Below are 22,707 nucleotides of genomic sequence, written 5' to 3'. Positions count from 1 at the left end.
AGCTCACATCTATACACTGGGTGAGTTAAGACAGGAGGATCCCTGGAGCTTACTGACAAGACGGCCTAGACAAGCCAACCACTTCCAGGTCCAGTGTGGTATGGTCTCAGGAAAGACGACACACACACACACACACACACACACACACACACACACACACACACACACACACACACACACACGCCACGCATTTCACTGCTTTGCCCAAGCTGGTCTTAAAGTCATAGGCTCAAGTGAACCCTCTGCCTCAGCAACAGATCCAGCTGGGATTACAGGCGCGCTCTTTGGTGCCTGGCTCGAGACACGTTTATTTATGTATTTATTGTTACTTAAAAAGAGTTATGAATATTTTGATTATGTGTGCACATGTTTCTGTGTGTACGTATATGCACATTAGTCCAAGTACGGGCAGCATCCAGAAGAGGGCAACAAGTCCCGTGAACTGGAATTACAGGTGACTGAAACACCCAATATGGGTGCTGGGAACCACTCAGTTTCACTAAAAGAAAAGCAACTGCTCTTAACTGCTCAATCGTCTTTCTACTCTCCATTTCTCTCCATTTCTCTCTCTCCTCTCTCTCTCTCTCTCTCTCTCTCTCTCTCTCTCTCTTTCTCTCTCTCTCTCTCTCTCCCCCACGAGTTGTGTGGATATATATATATGCCCGCGTATGTGTGTATATGCACGTGTGTGTATAGGCCAGAGGTGTTCACTTGTGTTTTCTCTCTCTCCCCTCTCCTCTCTCTCTCTCCCAGAGTTCATTCCACTATGTAGCAGTTGACCAGGCTGGCCTCAAATTTACAGAGATCCCCTGCCTCTGTCTCCAAAGTGCTGATATTAAAAATATGTTTCGCCAACCCTGGCTTGTTATTCTTCACCTACAAAATTACAGAGTATCTGGGTATGGTAATACACACCAAGAGTCTTAGCACCCAGGAAGTACAGGCAGGAGGGTCTGTAGTTCATGGCTGGCTTTAGCAATACAGAAAGTTCAAGGCTTGCCTAGACTACTTGAGACCCTGTCTCAAAAGGGCAAAGAACAAAGCCAGGCATACTAGGATACCTGTAATCCTACCATTCAGAAGGCTGAGGCAGGAGGATCAATAATTCAAAGCCAGTCTGGGCAACACAGCAAGATCTTTTCTCAAGAATACTGAGAACTTTTTTTTTCTGTAGCGCAGCTAAGTGCAGAATCCAAATGGTTCCTGATGTTTTTATTATTGAGGTGTACGCTTATAGACTCACAACAGTTTATGTATCGTAAAGAGAATACCACATTAGGACACACTGATAACAGGTAGCAAATAGCTCAGCAGCACAAGTTATGTGACCTTGCTTGGTGCCAGTTATTTTCTGCATAAACAAGATTAAAAAAAAAAATACTCACCTCTGAAAGAAATCTACTTCCTGTAAAAATTTTTCACACATTCCAAATAAGGGGTCAACTCTGTAGGAAAAAAAGCAAAGTGTAAAAAACTTATGACTTGGGTTGGGGATTTAGGCCCTGGGTTCAGTCCCCAGCTCCAAAAAAATAAAAAAACTTATGACTCTGAACTAAGGAGGACAAAAAGTCCCAGAGTCCTGAGCTTCTGTGCGAGGAGAGTGACCTTGGTACACCGTAAAACTGAGCTCTTAGACAACAGCCAGAAGCAAAGGCAGTGCTGTCTCTGAGGATCTACCCTGACCCAAGCACGGACAAGCAGACGCATCTCTTAGGTGACCTCCCTAAGTCTTGCTCCTCGATAGCCTTAGAGAGCTGTGAGCGTGTCTGCCCATATCCTCAGGACACAGCTGGCACCTACCCGCCCAGCTCAGGACGTCTTACCCTCGGGTAGTCCGTGCAGTTACTAGAAGCTGCAGAGCTCTTGCCTGAAGCCTCATGTGGTGTATGATCACAACCTGCTTATTTTCCACACCACTGTACATAAACTCCATTTTGTAGGTTTCTTCCATGATCTATAAGGAAAAGACAATTAGCAATCAGTAAAATATCCTGTCAGGAAAGGGCTTTCTGTCCTTAACTGAGGAGCTATGGACAGCTGATGGCTTCTGGGCAAAGATCAGTTTTCTTTTTTCTTTTTTCTTTTTTTTTTTTTGGTTGTTGTTTTTGTAATGGTCTCGTTTATTGAGAGAAATGTGAAAGATCAGTTTTCTTTAAGAGTATGACTGACTTCTGGTGGGCTAACCACACTCCAATGGGTGGGCTTACAGCCATGTAGGCAGCATGAACGAGACTCAACAGATCATTTTTAAAACACATACATACCCCAGCTCCGAAAAAAAGAAAAACGAAAACAAAACAAAACAAAACACATACATACACACAAAATTGGGAAGTAGGGGTAGATTTAGGGAAAGTGAATATAAAAATACATTGTATGAGTTGTCTGTGGTGGCACATGCCTTTAACCCCCAGCACTCAGAAGGCTAAGGCAGGCAGATCGATGTGAGTTTGGAGTTTGGGGCTAACCTGGTCTACAGAGGGAGTTCCAGGACAGTCATGCACAGCTACATAGAAAAGCCCTGTCTCATTAAAAAAAAAAAGAAGAAAGAAAAGAAAAAGACCAAAAACTTCCATTGTATGAAATTATCAAAGAATAAAAATATTAAACAACCTCAAAATCAATTTACATGTATTTTTAGATGAAAGATTCACATCTTTATTGGGTTTTAATCTATCTGAAACAAATACTAATATAAATGGTATAATAAAAACGTGTTTATATATGTGATATGTGAGCGTGTGGGTGCTTTAAGTTTCAGGAACTGAATTCAGGTTATCAGTCCTACACAATAAGTACTGTAACCAGCCACCACACTGGCCCACAAACTGGTAATATGTTAGAACATAAATAAAGGCATCTCAGAAATCATGCAATTCAACTGCCACATTTTAAAGAGGAAGAAACTCCAGGAGACTCAAATAGCTTACTCAATTTATCACCTCGTGAGGTGGAGAAGACCTGAGACTAGAACCCAAGTCCCCTGACTCCAAAGCCCAGTGCTTGCACAGTCACAAAGGCCTAGTTCTGACTAGCTCTCCCAGAGCCTGAAAACTCAGAAGCCCGGAGACAGGCCATAGGAGCCTCTGGACTGGGTAATTCTCTGACAGAGACCTGTCTGAGGAGCCTCTCACCTGTTTTGCTGCTGCTGAGGCCAAATCACTCTGCTTTAGATACAAGGGGGCAGCCACATTCCACAGCTTCTCCTGCAAGGCCTACTCAGACAAATGAAAGAAGAGATAGATGCAGCGGTCAGAAACTGGGAAAACGATTCACACTGAGATTTGTGCTCCTGCTGTGTGTGAAAATGGACCATGCTTAGGGCTTCCTCTCCATAACGATTACTGTTATAATAAAGCTACCTAAGCAGACATAGAATGGCAGCTGGTGCTTAAAAACCCTCACCAAAATCAGCAGGCAGGTCAGCCCTGGGGCTGTTCACAGGGCCAATGCACCAACCCAAGCAACCCTGACCTGTCACATTTGCAGCAGAGACCCATTCTCTTTGCACCTGTGCGCAGTGTCCTGCAATGCACCCTCTCACTTACCCAACTACAGGTCAGGCAGCTCTCCTACGGTCTCCTTTTTCTCAATTTCTCAACAGTCAAAACTATCACCAACAGCCACAGATTTTATTACCGACCCCTCTGTCTGTGACCCAGCTTCATTCACTTCTGCTGGGGAAGATTATTCTTGGGAAGCTTCCTTTTCCTCTTTTGTTTCCTTGCTCTTTTCTTCAGAAAGGGTAGCCTTATGTAGTATGTAGCCCAAACTGGCCTCAAACTTAGGATTCTCGTGTCCCAGCCCCTCTAGAGCCAGGATTACAAGTAAGCATAATCATGCCTGATGATCTATCCTGTCCTATCCTACTCGATTGACTCCAGCATAGTAGCACTTTGACAAATGTGATGGGTTTTGCTTGTCTGTTTGTCTTGTTGTTTCTAGGTCTGTGAACCATATGCATGCCTCAGAGGGCAGAAGAGAGCAATCGATCTCCTGGAACTGGAGCTACAGATGGGTAAGAGGCGCCTGTGGGTGCTGGGAATTGAACTTGGCTTCTCTGGAAGAACAAGTGCTGGGTCAGTATGTTTTAAATTACTAGTGTGACTCTTGCAGGAATCTCGTGAATAAGCACCCTGTCACCCATGACAGGAGGGAGATGTTATCAGTGGGCTGAAGCCAGATAGGTCCTGAGAGGCCTCGATGCCAAGCCCACTGGGTATTTTCATTTTATTTTCTAAAAACTCCAAGCTGGGCAGGCAAGCAAGATTTTACAGAAGGCATAAGTGGCAATCACCAGGTTGTTAAGGGCAACAACCAATTGTTTTAGATATTTCTCCAGGTCATTCTGTTCCAGGCTGCAAGTGAAGTCATGCTTGGCAAACAGGCAGTACAAGCAGTGATTTAAGTAAGTTAAACCCATACCTACTAACCGGGCCTTTCCACCTTACTCTACTCCACGACAGGTGAATACATACTTCCTATCACTTCCCACATAAAGCGTTCACACAGCTTGTTGTTGGAGTAGAATGCTTTTGTATCTTTTTTGGAGTACATAATATTACACTGGTTTTGTTACATTGTGGTGTGATTCTCCACACAGACCATTACCACCATAGGCCTAAGGGTTGAGTAGATGCCACAATTTATTCAGCTCCTCCCTATTATAAACACACTCATAGCCCAGGTTCCAGACTGAGTAAGGAATCAGCATAGTTGAGCAATGTCTTCTTATTCCCCTCTCATATTGTGCTACTAAGAGAAGCGGACTTCGTTTTTCTTTTTCAGTGAGCCAGGGTCTCATGCCAGCAACCCTGCCCTCACACAAGCTAGGCAAATGGTCTCCTACTGAGCTGCATCAGCAGTTGTTTTCAGTCTGAAGGCAGTCTCACTAAGGTGCCTGGCCTGGCCATAAACGTATAGCCCTGCTGTTTCCGTTCCTCGGTGGCCTCGGAAGACTAAGCAGGCATTCTACCAACGAAGTAAATATCCCTTGCTTCAACCTTAGGATTCTAAAATTAAAACCTACTCTAATTTGGTTTTTTGTTTTGCTTTGATTTCTCAAGACAGGGCTTCTCTGTGTAGGTCTGACTGTCCTGAAACTCACTCTGTAAACCAGACGGGTCTTGAATTCAGAGATCCATTTGCCTCTGCCTCCCAAGTGCTGGGATTAAAGGTGTGTACTACCACGTTCTAATTTGATAATGATGAAAGAATTCTAAAATAAAAAATTCATATATATGCTGGATAGTTTTATGTTAACTTGACACAAGCTAAAGTCATCTGAGAGGAGGGACCCTTGAGGAAATACCTCCATGCCTCTGTATCTGCTCCTGCCTCAAGGTTCCTGCCCTGACTTCCTGCCGTGATGAGTAGAGATATGGAAGAGTAAGCTAAACAAACCCTTTCCTCCTCAAGTTGGTTTTGGTTGGGTGTTTCATCACAGCAAGAGAAAGTCTAACATACTATATGAGTTAACATTTATTTAAATAGAATACAACGTCCTGTAGATGTGTGATTTTCCCATTGTTGATGGTTTCACAGAGTAAGTTTTTCTACTTAGGGTCTCAAACACTGCTGGATCAATTTAAGTTCATTCTTAGCATCAAAAATCATACACATACTGATCCAAACAAACCTTAATGAGGAGCAGTTGACATTGAAGATAGGTGGCGGAGAAGTCAGCTACCCCTGCCAATTCAGACTGAAGTTCTCCAAGTCTTTGCAGATCTCTACGGTAAAAACAAAACCAGAAAACAAACACACACAAAGCAAACCAACTCAGGTGAGAGAAAGCAGGAAGATAAAGCCACAAATTATGTAAAGGTCAAGTCACAACTGTTTAACCATTTTATAGCTGTAACGGGCCCAAGTAACAGGTGACAATACCAATACTGGAGTGGCTATACTGAAACTAGGCCACACATCTCTCCCAGACCCTCCTGTAAATTTTTAAAAAGCAGTTTACTCTTACACACTCACTTGTAAAACACAACTATTTGAAGTGGAACCTGTGGTTTCTTTGGAAAGTCAGTTATGTCAAATGATGCTTTGATATAACGGGTTTTGATATAACGGGTCCATTGAAAGGACCCGTGAGGAAGGAGCATAAACGTAGCCCCAGGCAGTTGGAGAGAAGCACTGAGCATTGGTTTGGATTGCTCTGCCTCGCTATTCTACCCTAACAACACTCACGCATTGGTTCCTCTTAGCACCACTGATCTCCACTAGTGGAGATGCCAGGCAGAAACTCGCCCAAGAACTGCCTGTGAGGTTCCTGTGGTGCAGCTTGCTGCTCCAAGGCCTCACCTCAGGCAGGTTGCCTTGTGGTTTCTTCAGGATTGACTTACGACTGCTGGTTTGTGTGTGGTGTCTGCCTGCTTAGAGTACTGCTCTGCAGCTGCTGCCAAAGAGGACAGAGCTTGCCCCCAAAGAGCTATTGCTAGACGAGTCTACTTCCCCATTATCGTAATAACTTTTCTTTCACTACCTCTGCTAGGTGGTGGGCTAGCGCAGTTGAACACTTATTAAAAGTAGGTTGCAAAAAATGTGTGCCTACAACTATTGTTATAAAGCCATATTTTTTTTTCATCAAAAGTTTTATGCTGGGAAATAATCCTTCAGGAAACAATCAACAGAAATGATTTATGCCCTATAACATTCATTGCTATGAAGACTATTATGTAAAAACGCAGTGACTAACTAAAGATCCATAAGATAAATATTGCTAAGTGAATTATGGTGCAGCCAAATAAAATACTTTATATCTATTAAAAAACAAAATGGAATCTCAAATGGCTGAGAACACTTAAAGAAATGTTCAACATCCTTATCCACCAGGGAAATGCAAGTCAGAATGACCCTGAGACTCCATCTTAGACCCATCAGAATGGCTAAGACCAAACCACAGTGACAGCTCATGCTGGCACAGATGCAGAGCAAGGAAAACACCTCCAGTGTTAGTGGGAGTGCAAACTTGTAGAGCTATTATGGAAATCAATATGGCAGTTCCTTAGAAAATTAGGAATCGGGTTGGGGATTTAGCTCAGTGGTAGAGCGCTTGCCTAGCAAGTGCAAGGCCCTGGGTTTGGTCCCCAGCTCCGAAAAAAAGAAAAGAAAAGAAAAAGAAAAAAAGAAAATTAGGAATCAATTTACCTCAAGACTCAGCTATATTACTCTTTGGGATATGCCCAAAGTACGCTTCATCCTACCACAAGGACACTTGCCTAGCCATGCTTATTGTGGCTTTATTCATAGTAGCCAGAATGTATAAAGAACCCAGATGTTCCTCAACCAAAGAATGGATAAAGAAAATGTGGTACATTTACACAATGAAGCATTACTCAGCTGTTAAAAACAATGACATCATGAAATTTAAAGGCAACCGGATTCAACTACTAAAGACCATCTTGAGTGAGATATCCCAGACCCACTTGTAAGGAGACATTAGCTGTTAAGTAAGGATAACAATGCTACAATCCACAGACCCAGAGAGGCTAAGTAACAAGGAGGGATCCAGGGGGAACATATGGATCTCTCTGGTAAGAAGAAATAGAATAGATTTTATGGGAAGACTGAGGGCGGGTGGGGATGGGAACAGGAGGATCAGGTGAGGGAGGGTGTGGGGGTCAGAAGGACAGAGGAAGAGAGTACTGGGAGGGAAGACTGGAATTGGGGGTATTTAGGGGCAATGTAGAAACACCGTGCACTGGAAGCTCCCTGGACTCTGTAAGAGTGACCTTAGCGAAGAGTGACCTAGGAATGGAGGATATGGAGCCTGAACTGACTGTCTTCTTCAACCAGCCAGGGCTCCCAGCAGTGGAGTAGGACATAACCCAGCCATAAAACCTTCAACCTACAACCTCTCCTGTCTTCAAGATGTGCTGAGCAATGGTGGCACAGAACCTGTGGGAGGGGACATTTTCTGGCCCAACTTGAGGCCCAGGCCACAAGAGGGAGCCCACAACTGACACTGCCTAGACTGCCAGGAGCCAGAAGCAGGACATCCCAGAGACCTAGGATTCAACCAAACATGACTTCTGGAGAAAAAAAATGTCAATAAAGATTGTAAAAGAAAATTGATAATGCTACTTGTAGTGGTGCACACCTTTAATCCCAGCACTTGGGAGACAGAGGCAGGTGGATCTCTGCCTGGTCTACGTAGTGAAATCTAGAACAGCCAAGGCTATAGAGAGAGAACCTCTTAAAAGCTTATAAGTATTTTCAAAGTTCTATGAGTAAAAAGGATTGGAGAGCTGGTTCCGTGGGGAAAAGCATTTGCTGCTCTTGCAGAGGATCCAGGTTTGATCCTCAGCACCCACATGGCGGCAGCTCACAACTATCCTTAACTGCAGACCCAGAACCCAACATCTTGTCACCTCCACAAGGCACCAAACACAAGGTAGTGCACACATACACACGCAGGCAAACACACATATGTAAGATAAAATATGATACACACACATACACACACATAGACAGACACACAGACACAGACAGACACATACACACACACACACACACACACACACACACACACACACACACACACAAGCCATTTTCCACGTTATTACTAGCTGAGCTCTGATTCTGTTCCAGAGAACACACACTCAAACCCATCTCTAGGTAATGAGTTGGATCCAATTAAGTTAACTAGTATATGTCATCCTAAGGAGGCCAGAGGCCAAGATGTCTTCCTCTGTCGTGGCCCTCACAGCGCCTGGAGCTCACCTACTGACAAGAGCAGGACTACAGGCACATGCCCTGCACTCCCATCTTTTCTTAAATGTGGGCACTGATGATCCAAACTTGGGTCCTGCTCAGAAAGCAGTTCACCTACTGAGCCCCTGCCTCATTATTTTTCAATGGCAACATAAAAAGTCTGTACATAAAATTTCCTAGAAAAGCAGAAAGCTTGGATCACTTGAGAAGTCATTTCAGGCATAGCAGATTACTTGTAGCCCGGACAAAGTTGTCCATTGAAGGAGTGCCTCACTTTAATCTCATGCTCAGCATGCGCAGCACGATGATGAACGTAGGAAGGAGGTGCCCACATGCAAGCCCAGAGCAAAGACAGCCAGTGACTGAAGACATGGACGTCTATGGATAATATCATGTCATGTGTTTGAGTGGCCTGCTCTGTCCTGAGGAGCCCAACCACACAGAAGGAGAGACCCTGGCTTATCCATGTCTATGAACTACAATTCTGGTGGCCAGCAGTTCACTCCTCTGCAGTTCACTTCTCCAATACATCTCTTTCAAGAGAAGGGCAGACTCCGTCTACTGCTGAAGCAATTACTGTCGGCAAGATTCTGCCCTCTGTTACTATTAAAAGAACACTGCCAAGCTGATCATGCACTGCGTGCTTGCAGGTCTCATGTTAGTCCACTGCCCCTGGAGTGTAGCAATGGTTCTCAGTTTCTCAGAACAAGTCACAGCCCTACCCAATTAGCTGTGAGAGACCTCAACTACTGACAGGCACGAATGGAAACTGCTAGCCACGGTGAAGTCGTCTATGTTCCAGCGTGTGTCCTCCTGTCCTCTTTTTGTCAGGAAGCCTTGGTCTAGACACTACTGTCAGACTGTGAGCCCTTTACAGTGAAAGGTACAAAGAGCACCTCCTGTGTGCAGCTGTACTGTTGCTAGGTATTTCCTTACTTGAGTCCATTAATCCTCACAACATGAATCGCAGTTAATCTGTCTCAGAAAGCATGAAACCAAAGACCAACATTACCTAGTTTGCACAAGGTCACAGAATTAAAAATGGCAAAACCAGGACACAAAGTCAGGCCTGTCTGATTCTAAAACCCTTTTCTTTAACCATTATCATATAATTCCCCATTTGTTTGCTTTTTTTATTTGAGAAATATATAAAATATTAATGAAACAAACCAAACCAAAAACCAGCTATATTGAACTCTATTTCTACAATGTGATTTGGCAGGACAAAAATGCCCCCCTCAGAAACACACATCAGTGATCCTTGGTCCATAAAGCCAACAAACAGCATTTTTGAAATATTAAAGCTAAGCCAGGCATGGTGGCACATGCCTTTAATCACAGAACTCAGGAGTCAGAGGCAGGGGGATCTCTGAGTTTGAGGTTAGCCTGGTCTACAAAGCTATTTTCAGAAGAGCCAGGATTACACAGAGAAACCCTGTCTCAAACAAACAAACAAACAAACACAAACAAATAAAGCAAGCAAGCTAGTGTGGGGTGTACACTTGGAAGACAGAGGCAGGAAGATCGGAATTTGGGTGCAGCCACAGAAAGTGTGAGACCATTCTCAGCCACATGAAACCTTGTCTCAAACGGAAAAATGAAACAAACAAACAAAAGAAAGTACAAATATATTGTAATTTTAAAAAGGAAAAAAGCATGATTTACAAAATAGCCCAAGGGGTTGGAGATTTAGCTCAGTGGTAGAGTGCTTGCCTAGCAAGTGCAAGGCCCTCAGCTCCGGGGGGAAAAAAAAAAAGAAAAGAAAAAAAAAATCTTTAACAAAATAGCCCAAATTTGTTAATTTTTAATTGGTTTACATTTATTTATTACCTAGTTTTTGTCTCTGTTGGCATGGGTCAACACATATGTCGAAACAGAACACACGTGTAGAGATGAAAACACGTTTTGGAGTCTATGCTCTCTTCCCTTGTAGGTTCTAGGTATGGATCGTAGGTTGAATGTGAGCCAGTCCTTCACATCTCATTACGCTAGAAGCTTTAACTTTGGACAAATGTTAGTTCAACAGGAGGCGAGAGGGACCAAGCTGTAGTCCTTCTCTGCTATCCCTAGTCTGTGATAAGCTCCTTTCCTCTTCACTTAGCTAACTCCTCATTCTTCCCTCACCACTTAGGGCAGTGGTTCTTGACCCCCCTAAAGCTGCCCTTCAATACAGCTCTGGTGGCCCCAACCATAAAATCATTTTCACTGCTATTGCTACTTCATATCTGTAGTTTTGCTACTGTTATGAACCACAATATAAATACCTGTGGTTTCCACAGTCTTAGGTAACCCCTGTGAAAGGGTCATTTGACCCTAAAGGGGTCATGACCCACAGCCTGAGAACCACTTAATCAGACCATCATTCTTGCTTAAGTTGTCACAATTATTGTTTGTAACAAGCATTTCTGAATCCCTATAATGGACACAGCAATGAAGGCAAAGTATCTATGTAAAGCTCATATAAAATAAAACAAAAATAAAATTTCCCTGAGCTCTTACTGAACTGTCAGAATTCCCACAGATGAGAGCCTGGTAAAGTCTAAATGTTGCTGGTACGATATGACAACGAGGGGAGTAACTACGAGAGTAAAGCTTGTTTCACATCATTAGCAATGAATGTGTGGCTGTGGGTGTACTCAGAGAATATTCTGTACATAAAGCTCCAACCAACACTTTTTAACAACTATAAAAATGGTCATTTTTGAAGCTGAGTGTGGTGGCGTACGCCTTTAATTCTAGAACTTGGGATGCAGAGACCGGTAGATCTCTGTGAGTTCGAGGTCAACCTGATCTACAAAGTAAGTTGTAGGACAGTCAGGACAATGTAGAGACACTCTGTCTCAAAAAAAGTAATTTTTGAGGAATTTTAGGGATCATCATTTTTTAATGTACACACACACGTTTGTGTATATGCACATGCACACTGGCCAGAGGACCACCTTGGGAGTCAGTTATCCTCGGCACCATCCAGCTCTGTTGAGAGTCTGCCTTTAGTCTGGAGCTTACCAGTAAGGTTCAACTGGCTGACCAACAAGACCTAGGAATCTGATCCGTTCACCTCATCAACACTGGGCTTACAGGCAACACCCAGCATTGCTATATGGTTCTGGGCATTGAGTTCAGGTCCTATTGCAAGCCCCTTGCCAACCGTGACATTTCTATCAGGCCAAACCACAGGATCATCTGCTCTAATCTCTACATGACACCACTGTATATCCCACAACAGGAACTTGGGAGTCAGACAGAGCTCCATTCACATTCTGGTCCCAACACATCCAGCAATGTCTATAAAGCAGAGTGAGCCTCGCTCAATACTACTGCTCCACTGCTTCCTTTCCCATGTATCCCCACTCTTTTGATTATGCTCCTTCAAATGCACTCAAGCCAGAAACTCAAGCCAGGGCACTAGAACAAAGGTCTTGCCAGCTCAAAGCCTAAAAGGACAATTGCCAGATGACTTGAGTTCAATCCCCAGGACCCACAGAGTGGAAAGAAAGAACCAATTCCTGCATATTGTGCTTTTATTTCTACATGGGGGATGTAGGTAGCATGCATGTGTGTGCACGGAGAAACATACTAAATAAAATGTAAGAGAAAAAGATAAAACACTAGCTCATGAGGACAACACAACCCAGCAGGTGTTTACCGAGACCTACCAACAGTACCACAGCTAAAGAAGCTAAACAAGCTGGCCTGTTTTATGCATTCTACATTTGCTTTAGTGCCAACAGGATAAACTGTCAAGGACAAGCCCTAAATGCTTAATTAGATGGGAATGAATCAGGAATCAAAGCTTATTTTCCTGGGCTTGGGGCCAGAAGGCTTTTAGTGGCCTCCAAAACTACACACTATCACGGAGAAGAAGAAAAGAGAAACAGAGCGGAAGCCCACTTCACATAGCTACCAAGAGCAGTGGAGCTCTGGCTCCCAGAGCCATGGCTGGCCCTTAGCATACAAAAGTGGCAGTCCACTAGCTGTAAAAGGTTGGCTGGACAGCATGGTCCATTCCATGCTGTTCAGCAGAGCATCTTCCTAATAGAAGCCGTAATTGCCCAGACACTAGTCACCCACAATACCGATCACCGACCCTGGCTCCCTGATTAGACAGAGAATCATGTGGCTATCCTGTCAATATTATAAAAACCTGGAAGATACACCTTTTGGAACCTGTCTTTCAAAGTATGAGATGTAGAATGAGGGCCTTTTCTTCTCCACACAGGGAAAAGTAGACCAGAAATAGGGATCATGGGACTGCAGGGCAGAGAGAGCACAGGCAGCGGAAGACAGACGCAGGGAAAATGAGCATGGGCCCATGCTGGTCTCAGCCCTGTGAGACTAGGGAGGTGAACCTGCTGTCTTCCTAGGCTGTCTTCCTAAACCGTCCTTCCTCTGCACTTCTGTCACTCAGCTAACTAATATATAAGAAAGAAAGGGAATTAAAGTGTCTTTGTAATTCTTTCTTTCTGTCCCCCTCCCCGCCCCCAGGGTTCTCTGTGTATCCTTGAACTTGCTCTGTAAACCAGGCTGGCCTCGAACTCAGAGATCCACCTGCCTCTGCCTCCCAAGTGCTGGGACTAAAGGCCTGTGCTGTTGTAACTATTGCTATTTGCACTACTCTTTGACTCATGAATGCAAACAGCATTAGAAAACAATAACCCACTACAATCCCAAGAGTAAAGGTCAACAATCAGAAACTAGAGGAATTCAAAGCAATCAGGCTGAGCATGAGAGTGCTAGCTCTCAGAGGAAGTAGCCACACTGCTTACCTGATGGTGAATTCCAGCAGCTCCTGGGCTCCCTGAGGGTCCAGGTGCTGAACACTGTACACCCTTTCAAGGCTCTGCTGCAGGAACTGCTGGGAAGGATCTTCATGGGGGGTGATGTTAGAGGGGACAGCGGAGGACACCAGTTTTCTCCCTGGTAACTAAGAAAAGAGTGAACATCAGTATCAGCAAATTCTATGGCTCAATTTATGGGCTCTCTCTCTGTCTGTCTGTCTGTCTGTCTGTCTCTCTCTCCTCTCTCACATACACACACACACACACAGAGAGAGAGAGAGAGAGAGAGAGAGAGAGAGAGAGAGAGAGAGAGAGAGAGAGAGAGAAACAGAGAGACATGGGCAGGGGAGGGGAGGAACACAAGGAAAAAGGCTAGGAAAGCAGGCACAAATATAAATGAGAATGCTAACATGACCCACCCAATAATATGGTAGGAAAAAAAAAGAATATATTGTATCTCAGTTGCTGAGCATAGAAATAGAACCAAGAGTTAATCTGAGTGTTACATTTTATTTTTAAGACTTGTGTTTCATTTAACGAGAGATTGATAAATTTATTCCCAATTTTAGGAAGCATGCTATAAAATGTTTTATACGAGGGTAATGTAATTCCTATTTTAATAGTTAGAAGAAGTTATTATTTAAGAAAGAGATGGAGGGTCAGTGAGATGACTCAGCAAGTAAAGAAACTCACCAAGCCTAAGGACTTGAATTTGTCCCTGAGACCTAAATGGTGGGAGAGAGGCAACTCCCAAAACATGTCTTCTGACCTGTGATATGTATGTGGCAACTCCCAAAACATGTCTTCTGACCTGTGATATGTACGTGGCTTGGCATCACATACCCACATACTCAGACACAATCACATAGTAGAGGTCTGACTCCCATTAGCTGACTTCCATCTGCATGTATGACACAGCACATGCGTGCTCCTCTACACACATACACAAACTAATAACTGTAAAGATAATATCACAAGTTTACCCTTAGTAATCTAGTGCTAAAGATTTTTTTCTTATCTAACATTATATAATTAAGAATCAGACACACTCATACAAATTGATAGGCAGGTGTCCTTGGTTATATATTCAGCCTAAAGACAAGAGAGAGAGGTAAAGAAGAGAAGGAGAGGGAGGAAGGGTGGGAGAGAGGGTGGGAAGGAGGAGCATGGTTGGGGGGGACATGACCACAGAAGCTGGAGCACAGGAAGTCAAGCACAACAGCACAAGTACTGCAGAGACTGAGGCAAAAGAACTGCAAGTTCAAGGTCAGCCTAGACTACACAGAAAGATCTTGTCTCAAAATAAAAATCTTAGAAGTACAGAATAACAAAGCCCAAGATAAAAAAGAATGAGTGGATAGATGGATTTCCACAGACTATACAGTCTGCTTAGAGTGCTATTTAATAAACCACAGGGCACTACAGATAGCCAACCAACCTGCTTTCAACATACCCTCAAGGCAGGAACAAGGTGAGAAAGGCTGTCTCGGAGGTAGGCATAGTGCCGGAGGGTGTGATCTGAGAACAGTGCTGGCATTGTAGGACAGGTTTTAGCAGCATTGAAGATAAGAACTAAAACTGCAATGTCTGGTACGTAAGTGGGTTAAGTGAACTTGGAATATGAAAGATTAAGGTTTGCCTATATAACCTGTCGTCTCGCTTCCTGTTTCCAAAGTTCCCATTAAAGAAGCACAATTTGCCAATAATCACAACACTGCAAAATCAGGGCTGCAGCCCAGTTGTTGAGCGCCTGTCTGACATGTCAGCAGCCCTGGGTGCAATCCTCAGAATTGGGGCATCCCACATCACACACTGGGGCAGGCCTGTAACTTCAGGTAATAGCACTCGGGAGATCCAGGAAATCAGGCTCAAGGCCAAAGAGGGTTATATACCTGTCTAAACTGATAAACAAACCCAGCACACTGTGAGGGTAAACAGGACTAAGGGAGAGTGCAATGATCTCCTTTTTTCACATGTTTGGATGATTATGTTTGAATAATGATCCTAAAACTCAGGCTGCATCTGGATCTGCATGTGGAGCAAAGGAACCTAGGGAGTGTAAGGATGCACTGGTGTGAGCATAGTCCCACTGCTGGAAAACAATCCAGTCCCTTGTCAAGCTCCATGAGAAAGCCAAAGTCACTGAAGTTCAACTAGAAGCAGTGAGCAGGCACTCCCCAGGTAGACTCTCTCAGGCTGCAGGTCAGGGTGAGCAGGGTTCAAGACAGAAAAGTATGTAAGCTTGAAATCAAACATCCAAGCTTTAGTGGCAGATCTATTGTTTCTTTCTTTCTTGTGGTGTAGGAAGAGGAAGAGCGCCTTGCCTATATTATTCAAGCCCATCCATTCTCTCTACCAATAAGCTACATTTGCATCCTACCCCAATCTTAAAAACTAAACAAACAAACAAACAAACAAACAAACAAAAAAACCAGTTTCACAGTATATCTTGGATGTATGCCAGGTTTGACACAACAGCATCCCACAGGTGTACGGCATAACATCTGGCTACAAATCTGATTTTTTTGAGTTACTTAAAACCTAATTATGTCTTAAAAAAAAAAAAAAAAGATAAAAATCCCCTTCCCCCTCCTTCCACTTCCAAGGTTGTGTGGTAAGTCATAATAAATTATACAAAATATACGATGAATATGTGCAATGTCTGAAGTGGTAAATAAAAGGTAGTAATATCTGTTACTATTAAACAGCAAAGATGAAATTACTATAAAAACCATGTAAGCCGGGGATAGCCACCAGAGTCCCTCTGACATACTACAGCGCCAAACGAAAACATTTTAAGTAAAAGTCAGAAGAATCCACTGCTCTCTGCTAAGACAGCAGGGCCCATGTGAGCTAAGCAGAGAGGATACAAGCTGGATCATCCATGTCTGGTTCAGCAGTGTCAAAAAATGGGTGAGTGCTCAAGAGTTCTGGCACCAACGGAAGCACCAGGGTCGGATGCCGGCTTCCCAGAAACTTCAAGCACCTGAAACAAACAAACAGGAACCATGTTAGTAATTAGCAAGTGCTTCAACAAGTGCAGGAACTATATCAGAAAGCCTATTTGCTATGGAAACTATAATTATCCACTTTCCACAACAGTACAACTTCAGGTAAGTCATCCAATTACTCAGGGACTCAGTTCTTGTAGAAAGGGCCATCATGAAGTTAAAAGAGCTCAAATGCAGATTACTGGTTGGTTTTTTGTTTGTTTTACCTAAGTTCACTGTCGCTGTCCTCATATACACCAGAAAAGGGTATCAGATCCCATTACAGATGGTTGTGAGCCACCATGTGGTTGTTGGGAATTGAACTCAGGACCTCTGGGCAGTCAGTGCTCTTAACTGCTAAGCCATCTCTCCAGGCCCCAGATTACTGGTTGCTTAACAACCAGTTCCTCCATCTTCCTTGCCAAGAAAACTGATTCCTCAGGTACCAGGAAGGCAGTAAGGCGCTCAGAAAGGATGGCCAGCCCAAGGGCTGCACTGCATCGGTTCAACACACCCCAGCATTCACATCATTTCATGGGGCTGGTTTGCGAGAGTCAAGAAACTCAATTGTGGTAAATGGAGCAAGAGAAGTATGCTGGGGAGCTGCTCAGTAATGACTCTCTAAGCATATAGGAAGAAACGCATGAAGGGAACATCCCTTCCTTTGGGTCTTTAGATGCTGTCTTATGAAGGAACCATCTTGTAGCTATGGGGTGAAAGCCGAGTGAAGTCATCAACCAGGACTCTCACTCTGACAAGCTGGTCAATCCTGAAACAAATTTATCATGGATTGTTATGTAAACATTAGATTTATTATTTAAGATGATTTGAGCCAGATTTTTTTTTTTAAACTTGTAGTCAAAATAACACAACTGATATCCTAGGGGACGTCCTGAAACTACCTAGCTTGAGCAGGTTGTTTATAAAATAGGGTTTAAATGAGAAAAAAAAAAAAGGCAAAGTACTTAAGAGTGTTTTTAGTTAGGGCCCAGTAATAACGAGCTATTACTGTGAAAGTGAAGGGCTTTTCCAAGCTTTACAAAACTACACAGGAAAGGCAATTTTGTTTCTTAAGTTCTGGTTTAGAAGTGTAAATAGCTTGGCTCCACTGAATTACAAAGAGGAGCTGAAGGGTGGTAAAAAGCTTGAAGCCTGTGGACAGAAACCCCGAGCACACATGCAATCATCAAAACACAAAACTAGACAGCTTGTGCCTGCAATGCCAGACTTAGCAGACTGAAATGGGCTGATTCTGGGGAACCTGTTGGCCAGATAGTCCAGGCAACAAACTCTGGATTCTTAAGATACCTGGTCTCAAAACATAAACGGCCTGAAGAGATGGCTCACTAGTTAAGAACATTGGCTGCTCTCCCAGATGATGTAGGGTTTAATTCCAGTACCCACATGGGGCCTTACAATCATCTGTGATTTCAGTTCCAAGGGTTTTAAGGCTCTCTTCTGGTCTCCCAGGGCATCAGCCATGCATGTGGTACACAGATACACATTCAGGCAAAACACCCATACACATAAAACAATTTTTAAAAATTAAATAAAGTGGAAAGCAACATGAAGGAAGCTACCCAACATGGACTGACTGACTCTCTCTCTCTCTCTCTCTCTCTCTCTCTCTCTCTCTCTCTCTCTCTCTCTCTCCCCCCTTTCTTTCTTTCAAGATTTATTTATTTTTTTATATGAGTACACTGTAGCTGTCTTTAGACACACCAGAAGAGGGCATCAGATCCCATACAGATGGTTGTGAGCCACCATATGATTGCTAAGAACTAAACTAAGGACCTCTTAGTTCAACCAGTGCTCTTAACCGCTGAGCCATCTCTCCAGCCCAAGCTAAGCCATTTCTAAACCTTCCAACACAGGACCTAACACAGGGATGGCATTATAACAAGTGTTACACAAGTGTTCAGTAAACATTCAGGAATGAACTAGACACAGAAACAGAACACCCTCTAATCCCACCACTTGGAAGGCAGAAGCAGATGTAACGATATGAGTTTGAGGACAGCCTAGTCTACACAGCAAATTCCATGCCAGCCAAGGGTACATAGAGAAACCCTGTCTCAAAAAAACAAAAACAAAAACAAACAACCACTTCTACATCTCTGCACTTATTTTTAACAGTTTAAGAACACACCTTTGACTGTCCCTTTATTCCTTTTGTCTCCTTTAACATTTCTAGAGAATGAAAAGGCTTAAGTGACTATTAAAATAAGTAACTTCAAAATATTGTGAAGCACTCTGAGATAAGACTTTTTCTCCTATTTCCTTTTATGCCCAACCAAGATAACTGTGTGTATGTGTTATGTACTGTGTGTATGTGTTATGTATGCATGTATGTGTATACACACAACTGTGTGTGTTATGTATGCATGTATGTGTACACAGAAACCACAGAAGATCAAACAACCATTAATATTTTTCATTTTTATATTTTACTTTCAAAATTTAATTGTTTTCATGTGTATAGGTGTTTTGTCTACATGTAAGGCTGTGTGTGCATCACATGCAGGCAGGGACCTTGGAGGACACAAGAGGACCTCAGATACCCTAGGACTGGAGAGCCACCATGTGAGTACTGGGAATAGAAGCCAGGCCCCATGGAAGAACAGCAAGTGCTCTTAATTGCTGAGCTAGATCTCCAGCACCTACAAATTTTCACAATCTCACCTCTGATGAAAGGAGAATTAGTCCTTCGTGTCTCTATACTCACTGATAGAGCTGTGAGCCACCATTATGTATCTACCCCCCAAATGACCAACAATGTTCCTTAAAGACAATCAACAAATATATGTTGAATTGAGCTGAAATAGATTTACAACATGGAGAAATAGCAAAAATAGGTATCAAGAAAGGAAGAAGAAGGGCGGAGAAGCATGGCAGCTCTGCTTGCTCTGCGCAGCTGTATAGGGAGGAAGAACTTGACAACCGCGACTGGCTGCTTCACGGATCGCGCAACTCACGCGGTTTCTGTGCCATGGAGAAGATGTTTTTCACAGTATGAACAGGTAACCAGCAATGAAGACCTGCCAATCCCAATGGAAAACCCCTATAAGGAGCCTCTTAAGAAGTGCGTCTTGTGTGAGAAACGTGTAGATTACAAGAATGTACAGCTTTTGTCCCAGTTTATTTCTCCATTTACCAGATGCATTTATGGAAGGCACATAACAGGTCTTTGTGGGAAGAAGCAGAAGGAAGTGACTAAAGCCATTAAGCGAGCCCAGAAAATGGGGTTTATGCCAGTTACATACAAGGATCCGGCATATCTCAAAGACCCTAAAGTTTGCAACATCAGATACCGAGAATAAATTTTGTAAAGTTCCTGCCAAAAAAAAATAGGTATCAAAAATGTGATCTATGGGCTAGAGAGGTGGCTCAGCAGTTAAGAGCACTGACTGCTCTTCCAGAGGTCCTGAGTTCAATTCCCAGCAACCACATAGTGGCTCACAACCATCTGTAATGGGAATCCAATGCCCTTTTCTGGTGTGTCTAAAGACAGCTACAGCGTACTTATATATAGTAAATAAATCTTTTTAAAAAAAATGTGACCTATGACCAGTGAAATAGCTCAGTGGGTTAAGGAACTCACTGCCAAGAGTAACAACCCAAGTTCAAACTCCAGGACCTACAGTGTAGAACAAAAAACTGACTCCTACAAGCTGTCCTTTGGCCTCCACATACTTGCCATGGCCAATACATATACATACACACATACATACACACACACACACACACACACACACACACACACACACACACACACAAATAAACATAATTTTAAAAATGTGATCTAGAACAAGACTCCACAGGCATTTCTTAGTTTGTATCTGCCAGGAAGCTGGGAATATGGCTGTGTGGTAGACTGCCCACCACATGGCAAAGCAAAAGATCCATATCATTTATCTCAGCACTGACATGCGTGTGTGTGTGTGTGTGTGTGTGTGTGTGTGTACATCTCCCAGGACCTGATTTAACCCACAGGTATTTTACTAATAGCTTTTCTTTTTTGTTCTTTTGAAGACATGGTTTCTCAGTGTAGTCCTGGCTGTCTTGAAACTTGCTCTGTAAACCAGGGCAGCCTTGAGCTCACAGATACACTGGCTGTCTATGCTGGGATTAAGGGTGTGTACTACCATCCCCAGCTTAACAGTTTTTCTTTTAACATGATTTTTTCCCTTTTGGAATGACTTCAGCAGATAAAGTCATTGAAATATGTAAGATACTAAAACATGTATTTTATATTACATGTATACAGGTAGTTCTTCAAATAGAGGTTCATAAACAGTATTAAAAGTTTGTCTGAAACCAACCAGAGCTTCCAGGGACTAAGCCACTACCCAAAGACTATACACGGACTGACCCTGGGCTCCAAATTCATAGGTAGCAATGAATATCCTAGTAAGAGCACCAGTTGAAGGGGAAGCCCTTGGTCCTGCCAAGGCTGGACCTCCAGTGAACAGGATTGTTGGGGGGGGCAATAATGGGGGGGTCGATAGGGAGGGAAACACCCATATAGAAGGGGATGGGGAAGAGCTAGGGGGATGATGGTCTGGAAACCGAGAAAGGGAATAACATTTGAAATGTAAATAAGAAATATCCAATTTAATAAAAATGGAAGAAAAAAGAAGTTTGGCTGAAGTCAGTAAGGCTGATGGTAACTGGATGGATAACTATGAGATTTCCTATGTGTAAACCAAATGCTAGCTCTACCTTTAAACTCAATGATGATGGTTACAATGCTGTACAATGTGGGAAAGAGCAAGGCACTGTATGAGAAAAGGGAAACCTAGGACTCCTCTCTAAAACCCTAAGACTTGACAGTCCATACATGACAGGTACATGGTATTTATGAGATAGATAGGTGGGAACATCTAATCTAATATCGATATTCATTTTAGGAATCTGATTCTTGGAATCTGAGTTTGGAAAAGGTGACCCAGGTTCTAAAGTAAAGGTGAAACTAAGGGCTATACCTAGTCTAAGATGATCCACCAAGTAATTGCGTTGCACGTTTCTTTAGACGAGACTTAGTAATGAGGTAAGTGCCCTTACTTCCATATGGAGTCCCTGTCAGTAGGGTACTTGGTTAGGTTTTTCAGTAGCTCCACCAGTGCGAGATGAATCCCTTCTTTTGTTGAGACATTAGTGCAGCATAAGAGTTCATGAAGAGCCTCTCTAATATCCCTGGATGAATCCTTTTTCAGAAGAGAAAAAAGAAAGGTTATAATTAACAATAGTAGCTCGTGTTCCGTATACCATCCCCTTCTCCATGACTGCTTTTCAATTTAGCGTGTGCATATGAAAAAAATATTTAGAAATCTGCTAGTTAAAATTCCTGGGAAAGACCTCATTTCAGTGATCTAAGAAGGGGCCTTACCTCCTTCTATTCTTTCTCTCCCTCTTCCTGTTTTTATTTATTTTGTTTGTTTATTTTTTGAGTCAAGGTTTCATTCACTATGTAGCCTTAGTTGGTCTAGAGTTTGTTATGTAGACCAGGCTAGCTCTGAATTAAAGGAAATCATCACCTCACCTGGCTTCTTTTGAGTCTGGGTCTCAAGCAATCCAAGTTCAACTTGAACTATATAGCTGAGGACATGAGGATGGCCCTGAACTCCCGATCCTCCTGCCTCCACTTCCCAAGCACTGGGATTACTGCTCTGTCCCATCATGCCCAGCCCCTTTTGCTCTTTACTCTTTCTTTTCCCAGTGTCTGAAACTTTTCCTTCAATGTCTACATTATCAGAGGCTCCTACAACCATGGAAAGAGCAGGCTGTGCTGCTGTGCTCTCACACTTGCAGCCCCAGCACTTGGGAAGCAGAAGCAGAAGGATGACAATTTGAGGGCAGTCTAAATACATAACAAGCCCCACACATATACAAGGCAGGTAGCTTTAAAAAAAAAAAAAAAAGAAAGAAAGACCACTAGGGTGAGTTGAGTATTTTATAATCAAAAGGATCAAAAACCATAAAGGCCTTAGAGTAGAATGCTTAAAAACAGCATGGAAGGGGTTGGGTATTTAGCTCAGTGGTAGAGCGCTTGCCTAGCAAGCGCAAGGCCCTGGGTTCGGTCCCCAGCTCCGAAAAAAAGAAAAAAGAAGAAAAAAACAAAAACAAAAACAAAAACAAAAACAAAACAGCAGCATGGAAGTCTGTGTGGCCAGACAAACCGACAAATGAGATGTGCACTGCATGAGCTCCCCACCCCC

General features: G+C 43.1%; 2 protein-coding genes across 2 annotated transcripts in view; one reads left to right on the top strand and one right to left on the bottom strand.

The window, feature by feature from the left end:
• Positions 1-22,707, bottom strand: part of Ints4 (integrator complex subunit 4) — a 67,048-nt gene that overhangs the window by 9,577 nt on the left and 34,764 nt on the right. Inside the window, exons 12-19 of the mRNA XM_032892966.1 lie at positions 21,554-21,696; positions 16,370-16,485; positions 14,953-15,086; positions 13,488-13,645; positions 5,639-5,732; positions 3,135-3,215; positions 1,824-1,954; positions 1,386-1,445 (exon numbers count right to left, since the gene is read on the bottom strand). Coding sequence (XP_032748857.1) covers positions 1,386-1,445; positions 1,824-1,954; positions 3,135-3,215; positions 5,639-5,732; positions 13,488-13,645; positions 14,953-15,086; positions 16,370-16,485; positions 21,554-21,696 — 917 coding nt within the window. The remainder of the gene's footprint in view (positions 1-1,385; positions 1,446-1,823; positions 1,955-3,134; positions 3,216-5,638; positions 5,733-13,487; positions 13,646-14,952; positions 15,087-16,369; positions 16,486-21,553; positions 21,697-22,707) is intronic.
• Positions 19,369-19,837, top strand: LOC116891698 (28S ribosomal protein S18c, mitochondrial-like). The gene has a single exon (XM_032892965.1). The coding sequence runs from the start codon at positions 19,378-19,380 to the stop codon at positions 19,807-19,809; it is 432 nt and encodes a 143-aa protein (XP_032748856.1). The 5' UTR covers positions 19,369-19,377; the 3' UTR covers positions 19,810-19,837.

Source organism: Rattus rattus, chromosome 2, assembly GCF_011064425.1.
Source record: "Rattus rattus isolate New Zealand chromosome 2, Rrattus_CSIRO_v1, whole genome shotgun sequence".
Lineage (NCBI taxonomy): Eukaryota > Metazoa > Chordata > Mammalia > Rodentia > Muridae > Rattus > Rattus rattus.
This window is presented reverse-complemented; position numbering and strand designations above follow the sequence as displayed.